At 33.9% G+C, this 27720-nt stretch overlaps 1 protein-coding gene across 1 annotated transcript in view; it reads left to right on the top strand.

Moving 5' to 3' along the window:
* SLO2 (slowpoke 2) overlaps window positions 1-27720 on the top strand; it is a 186866-nt gene that overhangs the window by 146010 nt on the left and 13136 nt on the right. Inside the window, exons 5-15 of the mRNA XM_033336237.2 lie at window positions 5013-5087; window positions 8134-8217; window positions 8293-8387; window positions 16043-16226; window positions 18660-18824; window positions 19091-19311; window positions 19518-19715; window positions 19869-20095; window positions 20325-20843; window positions 22987-23148; window positions 23664-23817. Coding sequence (XP_033192128.2) covers window positions 5013-5087; window positions 8134-8217; window positions 8293-8387; window positions 16043-16226; window positions 18660-18824; window positions 19091-19311; window positions 19518-19715; window positions 19869-20095; window positions 20325-20843; window positions 22987-23148; window positions 23664-23817 — 2084 coding nt within the window. The remainder of the gene's footprint in view (window positions 1-5012; window positions 5088-8133; window positions 8218-8292; window positions 8388-16042; window positions 16227-18659; window positions 18825-19090; window positions 19312-19517; window positions 19716-19868; window positions 20096-20324; window positions 20844-22986; window positions 23149-23663; window positions 23818-27720) is intronic.

Genomic DNA, 27720 nt, shown 5'->3' with positions numbered 1-27720 from the left:
ATTCCTTAACTTACGTAACAATTATTTCATCAATTTTAAATAATTATAAGGTAAATATTTGAAAACCTAATATGCAATCTCCTGTCTCATGAAATATTCTAAGGACAATACAATCTACAATACAATCTATTCGTATCCTTCCGTGTCCTCCGACACAATGCATTTGCATAGATTCGAACTTTGTATCTGTCTCTGTAAAAAGAAACGAGCAGTACACACACACAAGATTGTACCTTTCAACAAACCACTTTCGTGCGATCGTTACACCTCGCTCGAGGACAATCTGCTTGAAAAGTTCCCAAACAGTGTCGACATGCTCGAAATCGACGAGTGATCTCTCGTATGACGGATTGTCGAGTTAACCGAAACAGTCCGTCAGAAAATAGGATTACCGAGAACCACACAGTTCCACGGCTTTCGATTCTACCTCGGAATTGCGAAGGAGGGCGCGCGCAAGGTCTCGATACTCCAAGTGACAGCGAATGCTCGGATATTATTCGACACACGCGAATACTCCAGAACATATACGCAAACGCTGTATTTTGTTCATGTATATTCGTTCGCGAACACGATTGGTAGTTGTGTATTTGGCCCGTCTCATCGAGGAGAGTTTCACTAAGGCTAATGATGGTTGAGTGGCTTACTGTTTTGTGAGACGATACGTGTTCCTATCTTCTTCATTTAGTCACTAGGAGTCTTAGATCATCAGTTGGATAAAAGTAATTTAAAAGGTGGATATAAGAAAATAGATGTTCGAATAAATTTGCCCTTTAATGCTAAGAATATGATGTAAAACACAAGCTTAAATGTTTATATTCAGTAATTCACTTCGTACTTAGAAAAATTCCAAAAATTTCGTATAAATTAATATCTAGTTTAATTGACAAATAAATAGAAATTGTCTTATATAAAAATTTAATAGAACGTTTGAGAACCGATACAAATAGAAATTAAAAGATTGTTTTATAAAATTACTCTCTAAATATCCAAAAATATGAGTAACAAAACGTAAATGCAACTTATTTTAAATTATAAACCCAATTTGTTCACACATTGTTCATTGTTTTAGATATACTTATTCATTGTTAAATAGAAAGAAAAAACAAAATTAAGGTCAACGGGTATTTTTATAAAATTACCAATTAACAAAAACTGCCCCATATTTTTAATATTCCCCAATTTCTTTCCGTTTACACACTTAGCTACAATTGTTTAAAGAACGGTGCTTGAACTCCAGAAAAGACCAAATTAGAAACGAAATCAGAATCCCCGTTAAAAAATCTGTCCATTGTTTACAATAAATTTTACTTTGTTAAAACTTCGACGACTGTACGCGAACGATCTTTGAAAAATATTTTTGACACGATTTTCATCTCAGATCCCTTGACACACTCTTCTCGAAAGAGTGTTACATCTCCGCAGCAACGTTTAATAGGATGTTTATGGTTTAGGGCAGCAGCCTTCAGGAAGATACTCCTTTCGTCGCGCGATAGACGTTTTTCTACCATGAAAATTGCATTCGCCTGCTGTTCGTAAATCTCCGGGGATATTAATAATTGCGAAATCCTGCAGGAAAGGTTGATCCAGTTATCGTGTGGGAGCACCGCTGCTAGATTTTTAAAGCTTTGATGAGCTTTCGAGAAAGCTGCTGATTTAGTTCGTAGACACTCCAGACTTAGCTATTTCGTTCCAATTTTATCCGAAGGTCGTTGATTGCGAACGGAAATTAATGTTTATTTATATCTTCCAAACTTTAATATTTTACTATCTCTTGGCCTTTTATTTATACCTACATTCAGATTTTTTTTATCTGTTCCTACATTTAAAATTTTCATTTTCATTTATCAGTTTTCTTATAGATGAGATGCAATCGAATTTTGTTCTCCACCTACATTTAGATTTTCTTTATTTATATCTACACCTAAAATTTGTATTACACTTTACTAGTACTTTTACCAATAGATGAGATGCAAATAGAACTATAGATATCTAGAAAAAATACAGCCCACTGAATCACTTTCGACTAAATCATTAACCTTCCCTCCAATCCCATATTTTGTGAAAAAAACATTGCAAATATTTATTATATTAATTTCTGTTCGTGAAACGTTTGTGTAGAATCTTTATTCTGAATAATTATTATAAAGAATCAGAATTGCTATTCCTACTTATATAATTATTATTGTCTTCTGTTTTTGAAAAGAAAAAGTAGTCTGTTATGTATTTCTTATTATTTATTCTTATTGTGTAATTATCTAACAATAATAGATCAAAATATGTTTCAACTGTATACTTAAAAGTTATATTCGATAAAACAATTAAAAAATTCGATCTGTATGATAATTTTTATTCATCGCTTATTATCGAATTACAAATTACAGACGAGTGACGTACGTCAATGAAACCATTAATCGCTTCATATTCCGATTTTCAACCCACGAATTAAACAGTTTTTAGATTACAACACGTAGAAAGCCGTAATGCATAAAGGAGTCCGTTGTTGCACGAACGTCTCGAGAAGATCGTGTTTTCAACCTTCTTCAAACGTAATATCGCTCGTAGGGAGTATCAAGAGATCTCTGTCGCGATAAAATTGCTGCTTCCTCACGAATCTCAAAGATATGCGCAGCCCATCGTTCTTGATTGTTTCTTTGATCCCTATTGTTCCAAGAAAGTAGATGCTGCTATGAGTCAAGAAAAGAAAAACATATTTTGACCGTATCTGAAATTTTGTAACGATACTTTCGGAAAAGAGACTAAAAATAATACTTGAACCGTAATAATAATATTTAGTATCGAAACATTCTTCGTACATCGTATTTTTGTTTTTGGAATTTTTCATATTTTTGAGTTCAACGGTATTAAATGTGAATAACAAAAAAAAAAGATATTAGGAAAGCTTCAAAATTACAAAATATTATTTTACCTAAAATTTATTAGGCGAAACTAACGCATGTGTGTTATGATTCCACGATAAGATGTTAATTAGATTATTCAAAAAAGGAAAGGAACTTGGTAAAATTTCGTATAATTTTTAATTCATGTAAATAAACGAAACAAAATTTATTCGCGCGTCAGATTTATTTATTAAATAATCTTTAACCAAATATATTCCTTACATCTTCTTTTTTGAACTTTACAAAAGAAAAAAATATAATATACGAAGAAAAAATTCTTACCAAAATTCTTCATCAGACAAGTGTATAATTTTTGTATGCTCGTAAGGAAGAAGTTTCATGAAAAAATTCTAATTAACATCTTTAAACAATTCATATTTCGTTTCATTCGAAACAATTCATATAACGAGTCAAGCTCGAAATAGTCAACGACCAGTTCTCTTTACATTTATTAATAGTTTCTGAGGATGTTTAGCTATTTAATAAACTCAACAAAGTTGTGGAAACACATGTTCATCCTACAATAAGATAAGAATGTTAAATTATACACAGTTTGATACCCTGCATTTGCTTAGACTCTTACATTTGAGTAAAATTCCCCTTGGTTTACACGGAAATTTCCAACTAGCGTGTTACAACGAGCATAAAGTCTGACGCGAATCGTATTTTGTATTAAATTGTTTCAATTTGGAGCTTTACGACAGCAAAACAGCAGTAAATTTTATAATACCGTGCGGATTTTATCTTTTCTTTTAGTTGCACAAAAGATACTAACGAGCAACATTTATTAAATACCATTTTGTATTTAGTAATTCTTAACTAAGCACAGGAATTAAGATTTTATCGAATTATTTTATTACATGTTTAATGAAGTTAAGCATAAAAATTTAATTGGGAAATTTTATAAGTTATAAAGTTTGTACGTTAAGTAATTCATTGAGTTTTGATTGATATAAAGATAAAGTTGCTTCGATAAATTGTTTTATTAGATTATGATTATCTAAAATGCAAAATTTATCAACGTTTCAAAAATTAGATTCAAATTAATCGTTTATTGGATTTTAAAAGATCTTTAAACTGTCATTGGAATTTATCCATCAAACTAGACACGTATATTATTTGAATATTTCTTCAAGCTTTTCCAAACTCAGTGAAAGCTAAAATGTTGATTCATCTCTGTTAGCCAAATGACTATTTGGCTTGAAATTGTATAGGATATGTTCTCTTGCAGATCAGTGTTCTACCTACGACCAGATATACGTTGACAGGTCACGTTAAAAGATGTATGTACGCGGAGATGTGCCACAGTGATTTATGGATTCCACGTCGAAATGAACGTGTCGTTTGTTTCAATTAAACATGGTATTAGAACGCTTTCAGACAGATTCATTGAATACTTAATCAAATTGTAGTTGTCTTTAACAATTTAATCCTATAATAAATATGTGTACACAGCTATTTACAAATTTAGTTTCGATACAATTTTTCGAAAATGAATGGAAAAAAAAATAATAATACAAACTTTGCGTCTATACTATATTATAACTTAAACGTAACTTTTATATAAAATAATAATCGAATGAAATACATATCGATAATTCTTTTAATTTAATCACTGAAAAATTTTCACTAATTGTTTTATATCTTTATATATTTTCTATATTTTTTACATCTTATTTTAAGCTTTCGACTCGATTTCGATCAACAATTCACCGATACATAAACCTAATGTACCCGATCGCGAAGTATTTCGAAGTATAAATCCGTCGATACTGCATTTCGGATAATTTTGCTAAACGAAACCATGCGATTATTGTATTTGTAGGATGGTTTAATTAATATTTACTTATGCGAGTTTGCCCGGCAGTTTATAGATCCGGAGACAGAATTAAATTGGTTTTCGGTAATTAACTAGGCACCTGTTGATTTAAAGTAACATTCTGGGAAACATTGACAAGGCCCGCGTACGCACGTATATTATAATTACTATAGAAGGATACTGGACAGAAAATGCAGAACGGCTGTTCGATGTTGTTCATGGAACGTTCCACCGCACCTTGTATTTTTCTTTAAATTGTCACTGGGTTTTTTGAGCTGTCTTCGTCATGTTCACAGGGAAACATCTGGCAGCAGCTTCTCTCTTTCCACTTCATCCTGGAACTAGTCAACACCATTCCGTTTACCATCACGGTGAGTCGTTCACTCTCTATATTTTCTACATATAGCTTTTTAACAATTTGACACATCCTTTTGCTTTGTATACTTTGCGTTAGATATAAGATAGTAATACGTACATTGGTATATTATACTTTAATATAGTGTTTTTTCTTTTTATTTACTTCTTGTCGATAGAATAAAAAAATTAAAAAAAGCGAATAACTGTACGTACTTAATAATGTATATAATCAACGATACATTGCTTCTCTAAAAGATATTAAACGAAGCAGAAATAAAGTTACAAGGAAACAGGAAAATGAAATCGTATTTCACAGACATTTCACGAATATAAAGAAAATATCGTAAGAATAGCTGAACAATTCGCCCATTACATTTTCCAAACGTTGAGACAGAAGTACATAAAGCCATGAAACGGTTTATTAAGACACGGTTTGATAAGAAAGAGGAAGGAAAAGGTTTCTCGGGCGTTTGGAGCCTGCGGCAGACAATAAAACGAATTATATCAACCGTGTGATTTCTTCTGAATTCCATTCCACCGAGAAATCCATAAAAATCTACCTGTTTTACGTCCCTTCTGCACGCAATATCAAAAGATTCTAATGGAGCTTTATTGGTCGAATCTCGAACCACGATATATAGTCGATCAGCCATGGTTATGTTAACGAGCTATCATACCGAAAGAGTAAAGAACTTGTTGCTTTGCACCGACTCGATATACAATGTCGATGTATACAGATATATATCATACATGGACGCTTTTTCCGAACTACATATGTGAAACTAAAAGTTTATAACAATTGAGAACCACATAGAAAAATTGTGACAAGTAATTTTTTCGATCTTTAAACTTTCACGTTGTTTAAATAACTAAAAAAAAGAAATAGTAATTTCATACTTTATAATGGAATTATTTAATAATGGATAGGAAAAGAAGAAAGTAGGGAAAGAAAGTAAAGAAAGGGAGCCTAGCCTCTAGTATGCTATTGCTCTTACTGATTCCAGAGTTCTAGAAAAAGTGAGTCGATATTTAACAAACTTCTGACTATTAATACATTCGCAATTTTGACCAAATAAATTGACGACCATGTTTAATGGCTGCTGAAATATCAATTTTTAATAAATTGAAAATTCTTAATCACGATTTGAGGAATTTGGTAGTATTAATTTAATAGTATTTCTTCAACGCGTAGGATAAATTAGATTCGATCTTGGTGTATCGATCTGTGCCCTATTGGGACCAACCCTGATTTGAAAGCGAACAGGATTTAACAACATCAGAGGATTGTGCACGGAATTTAATTGGCTCAGACTCATTAGTATTGTGTCACCTCGGTGACATTTCAGCAAGTCCAGTAAATCCCAAGTCATCGCTCCTTAGAACTATAATCACTCGTAAAATATTTGTTCTATGGAACGTAAATAAATCTGGTTTTAAGAAAAATGTAACCCGTTAACAGTAGCCATACGATAGTCATTTTACAATAGAAATTTTACAAAATGTGTACAAATGTGTCTAAGCCAATGTGTGCATGTTAAAGACATCGAATTATTGACTGTATCAGTTAACGATTTTCACAATCTTTTAATATCAAAATTATTGTTTTAATTAGTTTTTGTACGTTAAGTTTTAATATAAAATTTCTTTTAAAATTTGAAAATTGAAATTAAAAATTTGTTCTGTAAAAAACACCGTGTAAAATAAATTAGATAACGCGTGCAATATCAAAATATATATTGCGAAATGAAAAATTATGAATTAATTTTAAAATTATTATATATTATACAATTTTTGTTGACTGTTTTCTGTACATGTATATGGAGATTCGAACAAAATTAAATGCTGTCTATATGGAACATCTCACTTAATTCGATAATAGATTAAAAAGATGAGGACTCTCGATATACAATTATGTTTTGTTTTTGCTACATTCTGAACAACATTAAAATTACGTAAAAATAAGTGCAGTTTCATTTTTTAGGTCAGCATTTACATCACATGACGAGCTATTCGTGACTTTCGAGCGTGGCTTATACTTTTTTTTTAACGACTTTTATTTTTAAAAAGTCTGTCATGAGAACTTCTTTTCCCTTTTACGTTAATGATCATTTACGATTATGATCATCTAACTGGCAGTCTATAAGCTTCAATTAACTTATGAACTGATGCCAATAGCTCACGAACTTTCTAATTAATCACGTATCTAAACATTAATCACATCTTTATGTAATTTCAATTCAATTCTCTAAGTGTGAAAGTTACCAATTCTATTTCATTTCATATTTTATATTAGCGTATTTATAATTTGAAAATTTAGGATATAGTATCTTTATTCGAGGTTCCAAACTTTTCAAATCGTACATTTTTTACATTTTTTTATATATATATTTTTCGAAATTTGTATTCGTCATCAACGAAATTTCTTACATAATCTCGCTTCCTTTATTCCAAAGAAATGTTACATGGATGTATGAAGTACCTGGAGAAAACAGTGATGGACGCTAATTGCTGTCACCTTGAAGCATATTTGTTCTTCGATGGTAGAGAAGCGAGAACAATAGGCAAACTCATTATTCTTGCGTGCATTTACAGTTGCGTTTGCAAATATATATATTCGATAGAATGTATATGAGATGAGTCTTTCGTTTCTTAAATTAGCTTTCCACAAAAATTATTCTGTTCACAAATGATACACAAGTACAGATTAAAATTAGTTCAATATCTGGGCCCTCTCGTATAATAATTTATTAACTAATATATTAGCAAATTGTACTGAGTGTGGACCATACACTTCTGTTGAACGAATAATTTTTTATAACTTTATGATTTTATGTTGAACAAGACGATTAAAAATCACTTTTAAATTTTTGTTTCATTACCAATCTTGTTACTGCTATATACAAAAATTTATTAATACCAACATAATTTTGCTCATAATGTTTAAATGTCTTTTGGTAATAATTATATTAAACGATATCTAGTTATTTACAGTAAATTATTACACAGTAATGTTAGTAGCAAGTAGTATGATTAGTAGCAAATTATTAATTATATTTTTAGCTACTTTATCCACCAATGCGAAATCTGTTCATCCCGGTATTCCTAAACTGCTGGTTGGCAAAACATTCATTGCAGAATATGTTCGTAAGTAATTGACATATACTACTTAATATTAAATTATTCATCTTCATCTCGTTATCATCGATACTCGTGTTTCAGAACGATCTACACAGAGCTATGCAGAAGTCCCAATCAGCTTTAAGTCAGCAACTTATGATCCTTAGTGCAACGTTACTGTGCCTTGTCTTTACTAGGTGAGTAAAATTATAAATTATTCTAAATATTTATTATTAAAATAATAGAAATTTAGAAATTCAAATGTAAGTCAATAATTCTTTTCATAAAAATATCAACACGTATAATTTCACCGTATTGTGAAATAGGATGTAACACTGTTCAAAGTAATTTATTCAACTTAAAGGTTTCATGATAGACACTAAATACATAATCTTTTGCTTATAATAAAAAGAAAAATATTTTCTCGATTTTCGTAAATTTACAACCATACGTAAATTTCGTTTTCCGATTATAAAAAAATAATATTTATCGAACAGAAACATAATCATCTTGTGTAATGAAATAGTCTCTATCTTTCCTTTAATAACTTCTGTTTTCTTCGATGCAACGAATGAACGAATTAAAATTCCGTCTTCGCGCTGGTCGACTTTTCTCTCGGTTCCTTAGCCGTCCACAACAATTATGTAAGTTTATCCAAAGCGCATGTTACGTGGCTTGCATACAAGTCATATTACATTATCCAAATAACGAGGAAACTTTGCCAATCAGGAACAGACGCTTCCATTTACGAATTCTCAGATTTCCTGGACGGTGTTACGATTTAGACAGAGAAACAATGATGCCAGGCTTAATTTCCTCGAATCAAGGTTCTTTCGTCGAATTTATGACAAATCTTGATACATCTTGACAACAAGACAATCAAGATACATCTTGATAATTACAAAAAAAGATATTAAATTTGGTATTATAAAAGTAATTCAGAAATTTCGAGACATTTATTTAGAATTTTCTTTTAATTTCCATTTCAAATAATTATTCTTAACATGCAGTTCTCACTTTTATATAGATGCGATACAAGATTATTATATCTAGTAAACGCAATTTCCAATCTTCTATCAAAACTCATTATACCATTCTAAAGGCAGTGCATTTGTTCGAGTAGTTAGACGTTGCTCGAGCGATAAAAGGCAATATTCCAGGGAACTCGAAAATTATCAATTAAAACCAAAGAATAACTATAATTCCGCGTACTTGTTAAATCTATAATCTATCTGGGATATTCTCTTAGAGGGTTCAATGTGATGTTTTATCCATTTAGAATGAATGACGATGTATATAATAACATTCGCGTAGGATTATTGATAATTCAAGATACCTCAGTGGATTAACACCAGCATTTCATTTCTCCCGTACGTATTATTAACTTGCTCCTTTGCCTGGGAACCACGAAAAGTTAACTTTGACGTCGGTGTATTTATTATGCGAATGACGTCAAATAATATTCTATGCTTGAGAATTATGTAAAATTTCCTGCATCCATGTTATCCAACACCTGTATTTTGTATTATTTAATGAGATAAACGGAAAGTTAAACAACCAGTGGGATAGCTATTTTCTATTCAGCGATGATCTCGACACTCTCCATATTGCTTTATCATTCAACAATTGTTACTGTTCGTTGAAAGAAATTTGGTTATGTAAGGAAGTAGAATAAATATCAGAGATATCTTAACATTTGGACTTGTAGAGCATACATACATACACGTACATACGTACAGCGTTTATAGAGTATATATACCAAGCTTTTTAACTAAGCTTTCTTAATATATTCTATAGGTATGAATAACAAGAAAGATGTTATATAAGCACACTGTAACAATAGTTATAAATATTCCAGTATGGTCCTTTATTCCGGGCTACTTCTCATCATGAGCCTTGTCATTAAATCTGCCGACATCGACGTCAATTGAAAGTTAAGATTTGTCCAAGATAGTACACGCTGAAACCTACGTGGAAGATCGATACGCAAAGGTGTTAACACGCGTACATATGCACATTATTGTACATATGTATGCAATATCCTCGTAAGGATTACGATCGCGCCACGAAGGGATGAAACTTGCCTGATTGACCCAGATCGCAATGTGGGACAAATGTTAATAAGTAATCGTGGCGGCTCGTGCAGATGGATTGGTATCGCCATCGATCGTCCTGATTCATTATTTACGGTGTAATTCTAGAACGGCGTACTTGTAAGCTCGCCCTTGCCACCGCGACTTGGTCGGATGTCCCCTATCTGTTGGCCGATCACGGCATTATTCGGAAGTCGTTTCTCAAACGGGGGAACGAGGTAAGGTGCACGTACTTACGTTGTCACGGTTCGCCTATGTTCGTTCGTTCCACGGTGAAATATTTTGGGAACGCAGCCGTGGCATAGAGAAACGGCTACGTTTCAAGGGAAAAGACGCTCGAGTCGAATTGTTTCCGAACATTTGTAAAGCAACGCAGAAACTTGAGTTTCACGAGTTTTGAAGAGTATAAATTACATCTCTGTATCGAATCTCTGTTTTTTAGATTTTTATGGACTATTGGATTCTTGAAAACGAGGTAAATTATTTCTAACTTATTTTAAATCTCTATCCTTTCTTATCGTTTATCTCTGTTAAATTCGTTGTATCATCTTAAACCTTGTTAGACCTCTCAGAGTACCTGAGAGTTATCATGAATTGTTACAATTTACCATCGAATCTATCGAATTTGGTTTAATTTAAAGAATTATCGATCAACGGATTCATTTTTGATTAATATTGAACATTAACTTTTTTTTTTATTAATATACAGGGTGGTTGGTAACTGGTAGTACAAACGAAAAGGGGGTGATTCTACGCGAAAAAAGAAGACGAAAATATAGAATAAAAAATTTTTTTTTTTAATTTTTCCATCGAGACAACGATCTACAGTGAGATCCGTTATAACGAGACGTGATAAAGTGCACGCGTACCGAGCGAAAATTCAAAGCCGATTTTCTCGGAAACAAAGCCTCAAACGAAAAATTTTTATTCTATATTTTCGACTTCTTTTTTCGCGTAGAATCGCCCCCTTTCCGCTTGTACCACCAGTTACCAACCACCCTGTATATAATGAATTCACGTTAGAAGAACAAGGTTTAAGATGATACAACAAAATTAACAGAGACAAACGATAAGAAAGGATAGAGATTTAAAATAAGTTACAAATAATTTATCTCGTTTTCAAGAATCCAATAGTGCATAAAAATCTAAAAAACGGAGAATTCAATAATATAAACGAGCCAAACGCTGCTCATCCTAATTACTGCGTAACGTAAAATCTGTTTCACGATCACGTATTTAATTACTGCGAAATGTCAAGCATTTACGTTAACGTGCTTTTTAATTCGTTACAAAACAAACCTGTTCAACCTGTCACGTTACATTTTTTATACGAAACAACGAAACGATAACGTTAACCTGGTAACAGCGCGGCGAAATTATGCGTACAGCTTGCGCACATTCGTAAATAGCACGCGCCGGTTAATGAGCGAAATTTATTATCTTCTGGTCCAGTTATTGCGCCGGACCAGACGTTATCTATTTCACTGTCACTGTGAAAATCGCTTGACGTTCGCCTTACGAATGGGCTTGTCGCGCTTAGAAGATGTATAGTTGCCGCCACGCTTCGTTAGAACGACTACTTGTAGAGTTTACAAGGAACAGGCTCTGCTTATAAGCTGCATTCTCGGAGTTGAAAGGAACGAGCAACTCTTCTACACAATCAATATTGATAATGCGGCAGGGTTAGCGTGCCTGCGTTCTTGAAAATAGATAGAATAAGTGAAACGCGCTATAAATGATTATCGTTACCCTGGACGAAATTTTGTTCTACGAAAAGCTACCTACGTTCATGTCTAAGGAAAATTTACTAAAGATATTTGATTGCTCTATAAACGTGATGTTTTTATACAATCATCGAATTGCACAAAAATTCCTGTTGTTTATTATTTATTCTGCTATCTAAATCTATATTCGATATCTATATCTTATTTATATTGCTAAATGATGAAAGAAATATAATTTCGACTTATCGTTTCGACAAAGACATTACGATCTCCGTAATAAAGTTTCTTCAACTTTTCATGAAAATATCTTTTAAATTTTGTCCGATTTTGGAGATCAGAATTTTTATTTCGAAACCGATCGCATCACATTGCGCATGATACGCAACAAGATATATTGTACTGCATAATCCTTGTAAATGTATTCTGTAATTATATGGCAGAAGAACGATTATCTAGTTAAATCATGAAGTTGTCGATCTTGTGGCAAATCTTTTTATAGGATCAACCAGTTTGTATTCGATATATTGGTAGCAAATCAAGATATAGATCATTTTTTTATAATATCGATTCTATTATGTGGTGAATGTAACTTCTGAGTGCTAGAACGTTATTATTTAGAAAATGGAAAAGTTTTCGGAACACGGGCGAAAATCAAACTATAGTTTAATCGAGTCGTGCGAATTTACGCGGCATGTGACCAACTATCTGCGTACAGTGTAACCGAGTTCATAAAAATTCATGTGTTTTGGATTCATGTGTTTAACGCTCGTATGAGTTCGCGCATTCAGAAGCCAGAAGATCGAAATGCACGCATCATTAAGTATGCATATACAGGCTCGCGAAACGAAAATTTTGCATATATTTGTCGGGTTGGCGTTAGACTTAGGGGCGTGTAACGTATCTTCACTAGGACAAGCCATCGTTGTTGTTCAATGCAGATTATATTTACAATTATATGTACAAATGTTGATTTAACAGAGTTTGACAATTAACCGTGCTAATTAGACACTCTAAATGTTAAAGACAATGTTCTTAAGTTCAATAACGAATCCACGGTCAACAGGGAAAACTCTTTGTTGAATAGAATATATTTTGAAACTCAAAGTGACGTTCTCTGTGTCGCTCGGTATCTTTCTGAATGACCGACTAGACGATGTGTGTAAATTCTCCAAGGTGATCACAAGAATAAAAGACTGATACGATCGTATTTGTCAATTGCATATTGACCAGAGATATCAACAAAATTCCGGGCGCCGTTACTAGGCTGACCCGCGCAGAGCCATTATTGCTCCTGTCCGGGGCTTGTTTGTTAATACAGCGTGTTACGTCGCGTAACACTCTACCTAGCCCAGGCCAGATGTCTTCGGATACTCACTGCGTACCCTCAACAGTCTCAAGTACCTTCCATAAATCTCATAGATTTCCTAGTAGAGGTCCTTCAAACCAAACAAACGTCTGTTTCCGAAGAATTTCCAAAGACTATTGTCTACCACGGCTTGACAAGGGAAAGTTAGTTTTTCTCACGTATGATGCAACTTTCCTCCCACTAACCACTTTCTCTCGAGGGCGGTTAAGACCCTTCGTTTAACCAATTAACAACGAAGCCTATTCCCTCACTCTCTTAACTAACATCGGCACCAACAAATCCGATGGTCCCGTGCGCTAGACACACCCATCCTTAGCTTCCCTCCGACACAGCATCGTCTCCCAAGACAGTACTGATTTTCTATCCTTCGAACGGTCAACATCCTTTTAACCGGGTACACACACCCGTAGATCAGTCACTCACTCATCTCGTACATACGCACCAGCGTAACTGTCTTCGTTATAAGTTGTTGGAATAAACGGTGAAATATAACTTACTCTACTGTGTCATATTCATTTAACCACCTCTGTTATCTTAACCGAAACAGGGGAACGACTACTTCGCGGCGTCGATTCACCGAATCGTAGCGAGAATTTACGCCTCTCGCTGACGCGTTTTCCTCGCGACCGCGTCTCTCCGCGAACGGTCGTAACACAGCATGTGTCCCTCGATATTGGTACTTCTACTGTTAAGTAAAAACGTACATCCCGTGACCGTGGCTACGTTCGGCGACCAGTTGTGTCACTTCGAGCCTAAGCCCACTGTCACAAATCTGGGGCAAACATAATCAGATCGTATCACAACAACTACTTCTAAGTTCTATTATCCAAGTACAGCTATAATAAATAGTTTAGACCAAAGTATTGGGGATCTTCCCAAAGTTCCAAAAGAAAGGCCCGATGTCTCTACATCTCCGACATATTTCATTGTTTTGACGAACTATTGCTCTAACTTTGAAATTTGTCAAAACACGAATCTACGATAGCTTAAGTCGACTTGACAACTTTTAGGTATTTTCTGGAAAATTAAACCAGTTATCATATCTCAATATAAAATCTGAAAGTACGTCGATCGACGCGAAGTTACCTGCGGTATCGATACCACACTGTGGGAGTAACTAGAATCGTAATAAACGTGCAAACGATTTTGAGAAACAATGCGGTTTTGAAACGAGGAACGAGTCCGAAAGCGTGAGGATAGTTTGGATATTTGTTGATACACATGAACGCATTCGAACGCGAAACGAAAGTCGTCCAATTAAAAAAGCAATATCGTTCCTCTCCTCTCGCTATTCAACGTTTCTTTGTTTCGTTTTTTTTTTTCCTTTTTATTTCGGTTGACTCGCCAAGCAACGTTTTCGAATGGGAATACTAAATCGCGGGTCAAAATGTGCAGTGAAAATTCGTACGCACGAATCAGGCGATTTTGTTTCAACGTTTCGTTTGAATTTCCATAAATAATATGTTGAAGTGGTCACCACTCCTAAGCAAACTCTACATCTGGTCTTTTTAGTTTTCTTAAGCACTGAAGCCATCGACAGTGTGTAGACAAAAAAGACTGCGACGAAGACAGACCACAAACAGTAGACAGGCAACGTTGGCTTGGGGGTTTTCAGTTATTGGGTAACACAGCTAGCGTGCGGATCTGGACCAGCTGAAATTGTATTCTTACTTATAATTACACTTCTATTTAAATATATTTTCTGCCTTACAATTTATCCGCGAGTTTTCTCTGTTTATACATCGAATAACCTCAATATAATATAGTGCGAATATTGCCTTGAGTAGGGCCAAATTGATCAATTCCATTCGATAATGATTTTTACACAGAATATCTTACAACGTTAACGAATGCAACGAAAGCGAAGGAATTCGACGTTTTAAAATTGTTCCCTTTTTTGCTGGAAAAGCAACCACGTTGATAAAGGGTATTCCTTTGAGGGAAGTAGATCTATCAACTGTTAACAAAACTAATCAAAAAAGCTTATATTATATTGGAACAGTTCTAAAAATAAAGAAGATAAAACTCCTGAAACCTCCTATCGTCGAAACATCGAAAACAATTGTCTGAAAGAATCCTTAAGTATTTCTTTAAATCCAGCGATTACATCTTACGCGATACCGTTAAATTTATTTTAATTTAAAACACTTGACGAAAACATGAGAAGGTATTTGAAATACATCTGTAAATAAAAAAGGACTCATTATACAATCACCTCGTTATAGTATAAAAATAGTTGGTTAAACACGAACAGAAAGAGAAAAGACCAATTCGCACAAATATAAACTCGATACAGATATGAGAACGAGGCCGCATGCATAATACGGACTGCTGTCGTTTCTAAATGTTCTTCGTTAGAAAGAGTTCGCGTTTACCGAACGAGGTAAACGTTTTTTTAACCGCCAAGTTTCAACGATCCTTTTGCTCTCTCGAGGATGAAAGGACATCCGATGGTATCTCTTGATGTTCGAGAAATACGAACTACTAATTGTACAATCGGTTCCAGCCGACTGTAAATCATACATTGGCCGATGTAAGGCCAATTGAATTATTCTCGTGTCCGTAAATTATCGTCTCTGAAACACGGTAACTTGAATGAGCGACGAAATCTGTGATCTCGTGATTCGTAAAATGTTTTAATGATTCGCGTTTTAATTTGCCTGTTTCAGCGTATGTGGGATTCAACACTTCCAGAGAGCGGGGCACAGGCATCTGAATCTGTTTCAAAGCACATATTACGTTGTAGTCACGTTTTCTACGGTCGGCTACGGGGATTTTGTACCTGACATTTGGCCCTCGCAGCTTTACATGGTCATCATGATCTGCGTTGCTCTCATAGTTCTACCTACTCAGGTATGTGTTATGTTTTACGAATTATAGTTTTGCTGATATTTCATCTATTTCTTAATTAACTGTGAGGAAACCGATAGGACAGTAATATATCAATAGCTGAATTTCATATTAATGTCTCGTGTTATATGCGATAACTACTAATAAATTATTCAGTTTAATTTTGCATTCGTGCAAAACGTTTTTACGACAATTGACACAATTTTCCGCTGTACGAAACGTCACAAAGACAGGAAGTGTTCGACTATTACTTTCTGCTATTCTAGCGATATTTATCGTTCGGTGAGTAACCAGTCACATGAAACTTTATTTCCCTTTTAACGACGAATGTTACGACAGAAACGATGCGACGCGTGCGTTTGCTGACGATCGTAAAAGCGCTATCGATTTTCCCCTGATCATTGTCTGACGAAAATCGAAAGGCAGGTGATGGCATCAGACTTTTATATCGAAGAACTTAATGGTCGGGAAATTACTTGAACTTAATGGCCACAAATTCCTATACGACAATTGAGATATCAGAAACTTAATGTTGTGAGATTCGATACGTAATATAAAACTCCATCTCTTAATTGTTGGAATTTTATTTGGGATACTCTCAACGGATATCATTGCGCTATAGTCGACTATAAAAAATGTGAATTAACTTTATGCTGAATTATTTAATTTTAATTTATACGTTGTATTTCGTGGTATTTCATAATGATGAATATCCCTGGTAATCTTTATCGTGTTATATTTCTTATATTAAGTTAATTAATTTGAAGATATTTAACTCTAATTTGTATTCTGTATTTTATACAATAGAATGGTGATCTTCGTGATTTAAAATACAGAAAACAGAGGACTAAATTTCACCGATTGAACGATCTCTTTAAATTTACTGAAATACAATTTTTCTAGATTTCATAAGTACGCTATTCACTTCTGCGTCATCGTGTCAAGTGACACATTGAATTATTATACATAATCTATATTTAATAAGCCCAGTTTGCAATTCAAATTTAAACTAAAACGCGATACCGACACATCTCTCGAGTTCAAGTACACATAATCCTTTTTACGAGTGTGCTACGGTATAATAAAACAAGCGAGTAAGACAAGTACTTATATCTTGACTAAACTAAATTTAACTAAACTTAACTAGACTCAACCAAATTAAAACACTAAAAGTAAAAAGTAATCTCTCTCCATAGTCGTGTCATTAATCGTTACGTTAATTAATGATTGAATAAGCAAATAGCTAATAACCGTTAATATGGAATGTTATTTGGAGCTCTGCGAATGGTTGCAATGATATAAAGTCAACGATGTATAATACGTATACTGCTTGTATAACTGTGAATATAATTGTAAATGAAAGGTACAGCTAGTTATCATCATAAATGACTTCGCTACAGTAATTAATCTACGCTATAGAAGTAAATAGCGTCGCATACAAAACTCATTGCCAGCCCTTTGTGTGTTTATGAAAGGATTCATAAAATTTCGATGTGTAGCGTGTAATCTAATTAATGTTCGTCGGTAACAAACGTTTAATTAAATCCTTTATGGTGGCGGAAACTAACCTAAATACCCTATCCTACTTGTTGACCGAAATCATTGACTAATGACAGTAGGAGATATCAAAGGCTAGCTGTCGGTTGATGGCACAGATTGCGATGACAGCGATAAACGTGCGATTCAGCCGTCAGGACTGTCGATGACGTATAATACGCGAATATTGTGATGAAAGGAACCCTTAGGATACAGATACATCTACATAATGAATTAGAATTGGCAGAATTTAATGACTTAATATAATTTTCGTAATGTAATGTTATTATTTTAATCGATATTTTTCAATCTGTTATATTGATCTCAAATAATTGTAAAATTACGATAATTCTTCGAACGATGGTATAGTTTTATTTGACATTTATTTTGAAATAAAAATAAATTTCGATAAAATTATATTTAACGATTTGCAATGAAAATTAGAAATCTTTTACTGCAAAGAAAAAATAAGTATAGCAAGTTTTTAAATTGTTGGAATTTAAAATTCAGAAAATCTCTCTTTCGGTGAAAACTCTAGAAATTTGTCAATATATTAGGTTGTCCGAAAAGTGTCTTTCCTTTACAGACACATCTTTCACAACGACGCATCTTTCATCAACATCAGAACAAAATGGATCATACGTAATTCGATAAAATAATATAAAACGAAAAATAATGTGCATCCATTATTTCTTTATAGAACGAAAGAGACTTTTCGGACGACCTAATAATTTGCTACAACTCTAAAAGTACTTTCGAAATTGATTTTTTATCTCGATAAAAGTTGTCCTTGCATTTTACTCGAAAAAATAGGGAATACGATTATTCTACAATAATTATAGTCAGCCAGCTAATAAATGACAAGTAGCTTTGTAGTGACATCCGAAATTTTTCCAACAGTTTGAACAGTTGGCTTTCACGTGGATGGAAAGACAAAAACTAGGTGGCTCGTATTCCTCGCACAGAGCGCAAAGCGAGAAACACGTGGTGGTATGTAGTACAACGCTGCAAGCCGACACCATCATGGATTTTCTAAATGAATTTTACGCCCATCCCCTTCTACAGGTGAGAAATTCGATCGTGTAATTACTCTTGGCCGATTTAATTTCCTTCTCGATTTTCTTCTCCATTTTCCTCTCTTCTACTGACATAGCACGCCATCAAATTTACAAATTCCATTTTAACAATTATAATTCATTACCTTATTATTAAAGTAATTAAAGTAAAATGTAAACCAACATCTTAACAATATCAACGCTTCGTGCGTAATTATAACGCTTAGAGTTTCGGTATATTCTTGACGAAAGTTTCATGAATTTAATTATAATTAGGACTACTACGTTGTATTATTGTCACCTATGGAGCTGGATACCACGATGAGAATGATTCTACAAGTGCCCATTTGGGCGCAAAGGGTAATCTATATTCAAGGATCGTGTTTGAAAGATAGTGATCTTACCAGGGCGAGAATGAACGAGGCCGAAGCCTGCTTCGTTCTTGCTGCAAGAAATTACGCTGACAAAACCGCTGCTGACGAGCACACGATACTCAGGTCAGTTTCGTTCGAAGAATTGAAAAAGAAAAGAAAAATCGTACATGAAACATTGATAAATTATTAACTTATTGGACGATTAATTTTTAATAATTTTATACACACGAAGAATATGTGAATAACATGTCATACAATATACAATAATTTTTCCCATTGACTGAGAATAAAGAAGAATGTCTTATCGATATTTCGATGATCGGTAACAGATCGTGGGCAGTGAAGGATTTTGCACCAAACGTTCCTCAGTACGTACAAATCTTCCGTCCGGAGAACAAACTTCACGTGAAGTTCGCGGAACACGTGGTGTGCGAAGACGAATTCAAGTACGCCCTTTTGGCGAATAATTGCACGTGCCCTGGTGCTTCAACCTTGGTTACTCTTCTACTGCACACTTCCAGGGGACAGTAAGTATAAAAGCGAATCATTCTATTGAAAGAATTACACAGAAATCAATCAAATAGTGTTTTGTCATGGCAAGTCATTAATTTTATTGGAAGTTTATTGGAAGTGATAAAGTTTATTGGAAGAAACTGATCGGTCTGTCCCTGATTTTTTAGAGAGGGACAGCAATCGCAAGAAGAGTGGCACAGGCTGTACGGTAAATGTTCCGGAAACGAGATTTATCACATTATTCTCGGAGATTCTCGATTTTTCGGCGAGTACGAGGGTAAATCCTTCACTTACGCGTCCTTTCACAGTCATCGTAAATATGGGGTGGCATTAGTCGCGGTCCGCCCAGCGGAACTTCCGGAATTTTACGAAGATACCATCCTTTTAAATCCTGGTAACTTTCGAATATCGTATAATTCACGCATGATATTCTCGCTCTTATACGTATTCTCACACTCAAAATCAAGAACCACGTAAATAACAACTAGCCCCAACATATCACACTGAAAGACGTATTTTTCCTCAAAAACGTATAAAATCTTTTATTTAATTTCTTAACTATCAAAATCTACCATCGATCGAGCTTCTCAAAAATTATCTAACTCGCTTCAATGTATCACAAGGTCCGCGACACATAATGAAGAAAACGGACACCTGTTACTACATGAGCATTACAAAGGAGGAGAATTCGGCGTTCGTGGTGGCGAACAACCAAACTGGAACCGTGGCGGAGGGTACGCAAGTAGTCGTGGAGACGAAGACCGATGGGACCGGAAACATGAACAGTAATTCGGCCACTAACACAACAACGAACAACACCACTACCACGATGAACTCTGGCACAGGGGCAGGAACTACGACGACAACGACGACGATCTCTACCAGCTGCACGATCGCCGGTGGTGATGGGAACGGTACTGCAAACAAGCCCGGTGCCAACGAGCACCATCGTTATTCCAACAGTTGTAACAATGCGCTGAACGAAACAGCTTGCTGCAGACAGGAGACGACCTGCACGGGGCCCCGTGGACAGAACGTACACGGTACACAGGCACACAGGGCCCCACAGGTTATTTTGCAGGTCCTCCCTAGCACGCCCACACCACTCGAACACCACAACATACTCGCATCCAATGTCCACCGTGAGTGTCGCATGCGCTTGCCCTTATCTTCTTTTCTTTTATCTTACTCTCTTTTTGGTATTGGTTCTCGTTGTTGTTCCTTTCGTCTCTTTCATCTGATTTTGGCGATACGATTTATAGCTGTACTTTGATATATCCGTTTTCCCTTCTTTTATATCGATGGACAATTTAATCTTACGCAAGGATATTTGGGCATTTTTATACGTTATCGGAAGAAAGTTCGAAGGACAGGATGAAGTTAGTACGATTATTAATGAATTATCGTTGTAAGAAAGATAAGAAGAGTATCTATGATATTAATGGCAAATGGTAATGTTTCATTTATTTCGCGTTATGCGGTAGAAATAATGAAGAACGATAGAGTGGATTTGGTTCTAACGATGCCTCTGTATATTATTGATTTATAAATAATTAATTTGTCAAAGAATATGGTTCAATATAACTTAGATAGATATAGTTTGAGAAAGTATTAGATTTAGGGAATATTTATTGAATAAAAATTAGTTATGGAATTAACTGTAAGAAGCTTCGAACACATTATCATTTAATTCTGTGGAAAAATGTATTCAACAATTATCACAAATTTATAACTCTGTCATTTCATACAGCTCCACTTACAATTATATATTTTATACCATAACGTTACAATATAAAAGATCTTGATAAATTAATGTTATCAAATTTTCTGTGGGTTTTAAATGTATTTTACGGTGGATTCTTTTTAGAGAAATATGACGTCAGTTTTTATATTTGCATAGTTAGAATAATTGGTACACTTATATTCTTCGTATCATTTATGAGAAAGATTTATGAAAAAATACGTTGTATAAATTTCAACAGAACGATAAATCGATCGACGTAGTATAATAATGTAAGATTGATCAGGGTTTCATACGTACCAAATGAATAATACATATATTAGACGCAAATGTTATGAATTTATGCTGCATTAGACTTTAATATGTTAATTTTGTTGGTACCGATCTCTCTCATTAATTACCATTTCTGTCGCTGTGTAACTAATTTACAGTTCTGCATGCAGTAGATTGGAACGTATAAAAGCAGATAGAAAGTTAATATGTATGAAATTATAAATGACTACCTTACAGCATTAATTGCTAAATTACTTTCTTCTTTTTAAATAAATAGTTCCTTGTTTTATCTAAAGATATTTTTATTTTCTTAACTCAGTTTGCTTGTACTAGCCGTTTAAATTGTATTATTGATAAGAATAACAAATAAACATCTAAGCTTAGTAGCATGGCTTTATAACTTAATGCAATGTTTTTGCATTATGTAAATGTTCTTTTCTCTCGTGACTTGTAGATGCATGTTATTATATAAAAAAAATACGCATGCATAGAATTGAAATTTATGTATAAGAGTTTTTACTCCGAATATAATTTAACTCGAATTAACAACACTGACACATTTTATGTAATTCCTTTATTTTAGACCATGGTGGATATCAAAATAAAAAAATATTTTAAGTGCTTAACATTAAATAATAATAAAATCTTCTATGTGATCCGCTATTAAAATATAGACGAACTGTTTCCTACTTTCTTTTCTTCTCTTGAATTCAAAAAATAAGTTCGCATTATTTTAATCACTAATGAATGGACTCCATAAACATACATACAAATACATATACATATACAAATACATACAAATTACAAGAGCGAGGTATTCAGCTTGCAAATAATAATCCTCGATCAAAATAATAAAATTACCACTATTACTTTGCATTATAATAAAATTACTAAATACGTAGAAAAATTCTAACTGAAGATATGTAACATCTTAATTTATTTTTCAATATCACTTATCAAATTGAACAGATATTAAGGAGAAAAAGATATTAAAAGAAACGGTGCGTAATTAATGGTGATAAAAGAATAAAATATACACAGAAAATGTAAACTATTGAAAATAAGTGAACAACAGTACACAGTTTTGAAAATTCTTTAATTTACACATAGACTAATATTTCTTCATGAAATGTTTTAAAGGATATTTTTTTATACCCCTCTTTTTATCAGTCATGATGAACGGACTGTATTTCTATTTTTATTAGAAACTTTTTTATATTTTTAGGAGATGTATGTAAATAATTGTTAATAACAGACCTCTAATTTTATAGCAACCTATTTAGACCCAGGAGGATTTGGAGATTCGCGACAGTGTTTGAAAGATGGAGGATCTTCGCCGCAGACACCGATAACCGGAAATCATTTGGACGTTCCACGATCCTTAGATCCGAATCCCAATCTGCTCAGTCCCGAAATCCTCACACAAAGAAGAGGTAAATTAATAATTAAACCAATATTATTCCGCATGCTTAGTTAAAATCTGTAAATTCATGTACAAAGACAGATACGGAAATATGGAAGTAGTATAAGTCAACCATTATAGGTACAGGAGAAGAATTTTGCAATTTTTGAAGGAAACGCATGATGTACGCCAAATAATACATTTTTAAGCGGTTACTATTTGATATCCAGAGTACTAGTGCAATAAATCATTTATTATAGCATGTATTTGATAAATAATGTTTAAAATGGAACGATGGTGATTCTTCTTTTAATCGCTGCCAATCAACGTTTAATTTCCAGGCCACCGAAACATATAGTGGCGAAGTATAAATTCGACTAATTATATTACAAAAAGTATCGTGTATTTTTATTTGAAAATATTAGAAAGAGTCAGAATAATCATCTAAACACAATTGTACAAAACGTGTGCGTACTAAAGTGTAAAATACATAAAGTTCTATAACATGTGAATTCTTATAAAGGAAATTACATCAAAACGTTGCAGGAAGTAGGAGACCGAGCATTTTACCAGTTCCGGACATGTTAACGAGCTCAACCTTGCATCTTCCCGGTCAAGAGTCTTTAGACCACGAAGGTGACGAGTCTGAGGACGAAATGGACGACGACGTACCTTGGAGATCGCCCAGCGAGAAAATAGCGTGAGTATGATCGATTTCTGATCGCAATTCATTTTATTTCTTTTTTACGTCCAAGGTCGGAAGGATCGAAGGTACAAGGTTTCCTAGCACACCCAATATGAACGCGAGGAAACTGACGGTCAAAGATTAGCGCTCGCTACAAATTTATAGATACGTTTATTAGATAGATGAGAAAGCTGGTTTCCTCTCTTTGACATATCCTTTTGATCTATGTATTGAAGCACGATCGTGAAATCCTTTACGAGTGAAACGATCATGCACTATCTCGGGCACTTGCATGGCACAGTCTCTTGTGCATCGAACGTATTTTGTGTATAAATTTTTTCTACATATACACATATGCATATCTATATACTACATATTACTATCATATGTAATATATATTGGTATATGAATATATACTTATATTTGTTTATATATTTATACATATACCGGATGAATGTTTGTCATTGTTTTTATATTCTGAATATTGTACATTATACCTCTCGATATTAGTTTTTAGGAAGAACATACTGGCTACTTGAAATATTAGATTTTGCATTATACTACGTCAAACTATTTAGATTGTTATTTAGCGTTATATATATGAGAATATTGCCGGTATTTTCTTTGGAACGCAATAAGGATACACTGTAGGATCGTACAGTCGATAAAATATTCATTTTTGATATCTCGTTTACGCACAATCGTTCAATTACAGACGTCCATATATTTTATCATTACTACAGATGTAGTCTGTCGGATTACTTGGTACTTTTATTTATTTATTAATTTGTACGATAATATAAATTAACGTGATTCGATTTTATTCAGTGATATATAGATTTCTTTGGTGAAACTTTTTACAATTAAAGACATTCAAATATCGAAGCTCGTAATATTCTCCATTAAATTGTGGTAATGAAGTAAACGTTGAAACATCTCTGAGACGAATCGTCTGTCGTTAAGGATTAATTAAGTAAACGAAAATCTGTACTATCTTATCAGAGTTACTATCTATTATAGGAAACAACGTTTAGCAGCTACGCTGCAGAAACTATGCACCATGCTCATCTTGTTTCTGCACCCCTAGATGTTATTTCCTCTGATCGCCTATTCGACGTAACGTACCCATAACGTAACCATATCAATTTCCTGTCTTATAATGATTTAGTAGTGTTTGAAGATCACAGGGGAAGATCACGATAAGTACAGCCATTTTTATTTTTTCCGTTTAATAGGATTTTATGATCAAACGGGAGAATTTTAACGTGACACGATTAAAAATGGAAACAATCTGTCAGTTTCGAAAATGTAATTATTTTCAAATAGTTGATAAATCGGAAAATTTCGTGGAAAGCTAAGGTATAATTATTAAAACAAACAGTATTTTAATATCTTCGATATTTCGTTGCTTCGGTATTACGACGAAAAATATTTTGAAAATTTAAAAGGGGATGTGAAAACACACGTATTTGTCGAAATCAAATAAACTGACGATCTTTCAAAGTTTAAAATTGCTTCCTTGTAAAACAGAAAAAATGTAACTCGTCGTGTTCTTCCTTGCAGTCTTTATTTTCGAAGATACAAAATCTATATTTTCTCTTCTTCCCATCCAGTATTTACCATCCGACACTTTTCCACACCTTCGTCACATCCGTGCAAACACTTTCGAAATAAAGTTTCCATTCGATACAATACATAAAAAATTCGAAACGAAATTTGGTCGAATTGAAAAAATTTTGATTTCGAACGACGACAACAACGACGATGACGACGACGAAATTTCCATCTCGAAGCGTGTAACGTCGAGCGATCTGAAAAGTTCGAATGTCACGGTGACAAGAGACAGACAGGGCGAATAAGGTAAAAGTTTTGGAGCACGAGAGGTCGTTGTCACGCGAAACCTGTCATTCAACATCCTAAAATACAATTAAACGCAAGTTTACGTTGATGGTCGGTCTGTCCTGTATGAATGTCTCTCGATGCCTGTGCCACACTAATCGACCGTCGATGGTATTGAATCGCTGCTCGATGCTGTCCTGCCTGACACCCTATATGTCCTCATGGATGTTTTCGATGTCTTCCTTCTTGCATCGTCTTTATGCACTGCCGTCTTCACGCACGACCTTTGCCCAGCAGTTTCAAAGGGTGAGTTCACGTTTTTATGCTTTCGTACAAACTATCCTCGCGTCGCGTCGAGGGAACGTTCAGAACGAAAACGTCGAATCGTTTTGAATTTTCGATATGTTACCACTGCAAAGCAACGATCGAAGTTACATTTGATTCTACTGTGTCGAATAAAGTGACTGTTCTTCAAATTTAACTTAAATTTACAAATTTAAGAGAGAAGAATTTTTCAATTAAGAATTACGTCAATTTAAATATAAAATTGGTAATAATCTTCTATGAAATAGATTTTTTCTCTATAAAGGGTTTCGTGTATATGTGTGTGATATTTTGGTAATTGAAATCAACGCTTTATCTTACTCTTAAGGATTATAAAATCCTCTGTTTCTGTTTTTTCTTTCTTTCTTTCTTAATTAATACCTTGCTTTAGTCGCGTTATTAATAGGAAAAAAAACTGTTTTTATTTGGAAACGTTCTCTCGCTTATTACCTATCATAATATTATGTATAGAGAAAAGGGAAGCGTGAATTAGTTCGTGCTCTTAAAAGATTGATTAGCCAGACACTTTCCGCAGCATGCATATTTCAGCGGAAGTTGTGGCGCGTGATCGCGAGACACACGCGAAGAAAATGGGCGAAGGAAGTTGATAAAGAGGTCGCGGTAGATACGCAGCTTCGGAATTTATTAACTGATTCAAGCAAACTTTAATCATCTACATCGTGCATCGAGGTTCGCTGTTTAATACGGCTCGTTGAATCGTTTGCAATGGAACGAGCTCTGAAATTGAAGTTATTCTGATACGAAACACGCGGCATTGCAAGGTGAATGAAGTTACGAAAATGTTGGACGTAGCCGAAATGAACTTTCCATCAGGTCGGATTGATCGGTTTTCAAGGTATTCGTGTAGCACCAAGTAAATTTATTAGATAAATAATTGTAATTCGTAACACTGCTTCGAACAGCTTCCTTAGAAATTATTGAAATTGCAGTTTTTGACCATACTTTTTATGCAACGTATTAAAAAGAAATTTTTTACTATGTCTACAATTGCCAGGATACGTAACGCAATTAAAAGAAAAAAAGAAACGAATAAAAATAAAAGAAGACTAACGCGTAACAATCAGGAAATTGTTACGATGCATCCTTTAAAGTTGTACCGACCTGAATGGATGAAATTCCCATAGAAACGAATAATATAGAGATACCAAGCGTATTTTCCATTTAAACTTTGACAATTTATACATTCCATTGGAATATGTACGAACAACCGCGGTGCTTTATGCTTATCTCAAGCATAAATATGATTGTTCATATTCATAATTTTCATTTTCATTTACCACTTTGGTCACTATAAGCTAGTATTTGCTTAGTATAAGCATAAATATTATAGAACGCGTATTACTCGGTATTTTTCATATGCAAATCGTTCATTAGATAACATTAAACGCATTAAGATGTTATTCCACGTGACTTCTTTAGTCACGCACATATTATTTAAACGTGAGTTGTAAAGGTGGCATGATGAATTTACCTATTTGGAGAATTTCTTTCTCTTCGCGATATCGTCATTAATTTATCCTTATATAATGTAGTCAGATTTTATATATCTGTTGCGTATAATGTTGTAGATGTGTTTATCGAAATTTCAAAAAATCACACGACAACTAAATCTGTATATAAATAGTTCGAGGTAAAATGATTTTCATATCGTTTCATATTTATAGGCAATAATAATAAGAAATATTTTGATACACTAACACGTATTAGTTTTATCTATAAATAACTGAGAATGAT

The sequence above is a fragment of the Bombus vancouverensis genome, chromosome 2, assembly GCF_051014615.1.
Source record: "Bombus vancouverensis nearcticus chromosome 2, iyBomVanc1_principal, whole genome shotgun sequence".
Lineage (NCBI taxonomy): Eukaryota > Metazoa > Arthropoda > Insecta > Hymenoptera > Apidae > Bombus > Bombus vancouverensis.
The sequence above is the reverse complement of the archived record's forward strand: the minus strand, read 5'-3'. Positions and strand labels throughout refer to the sequence as shown.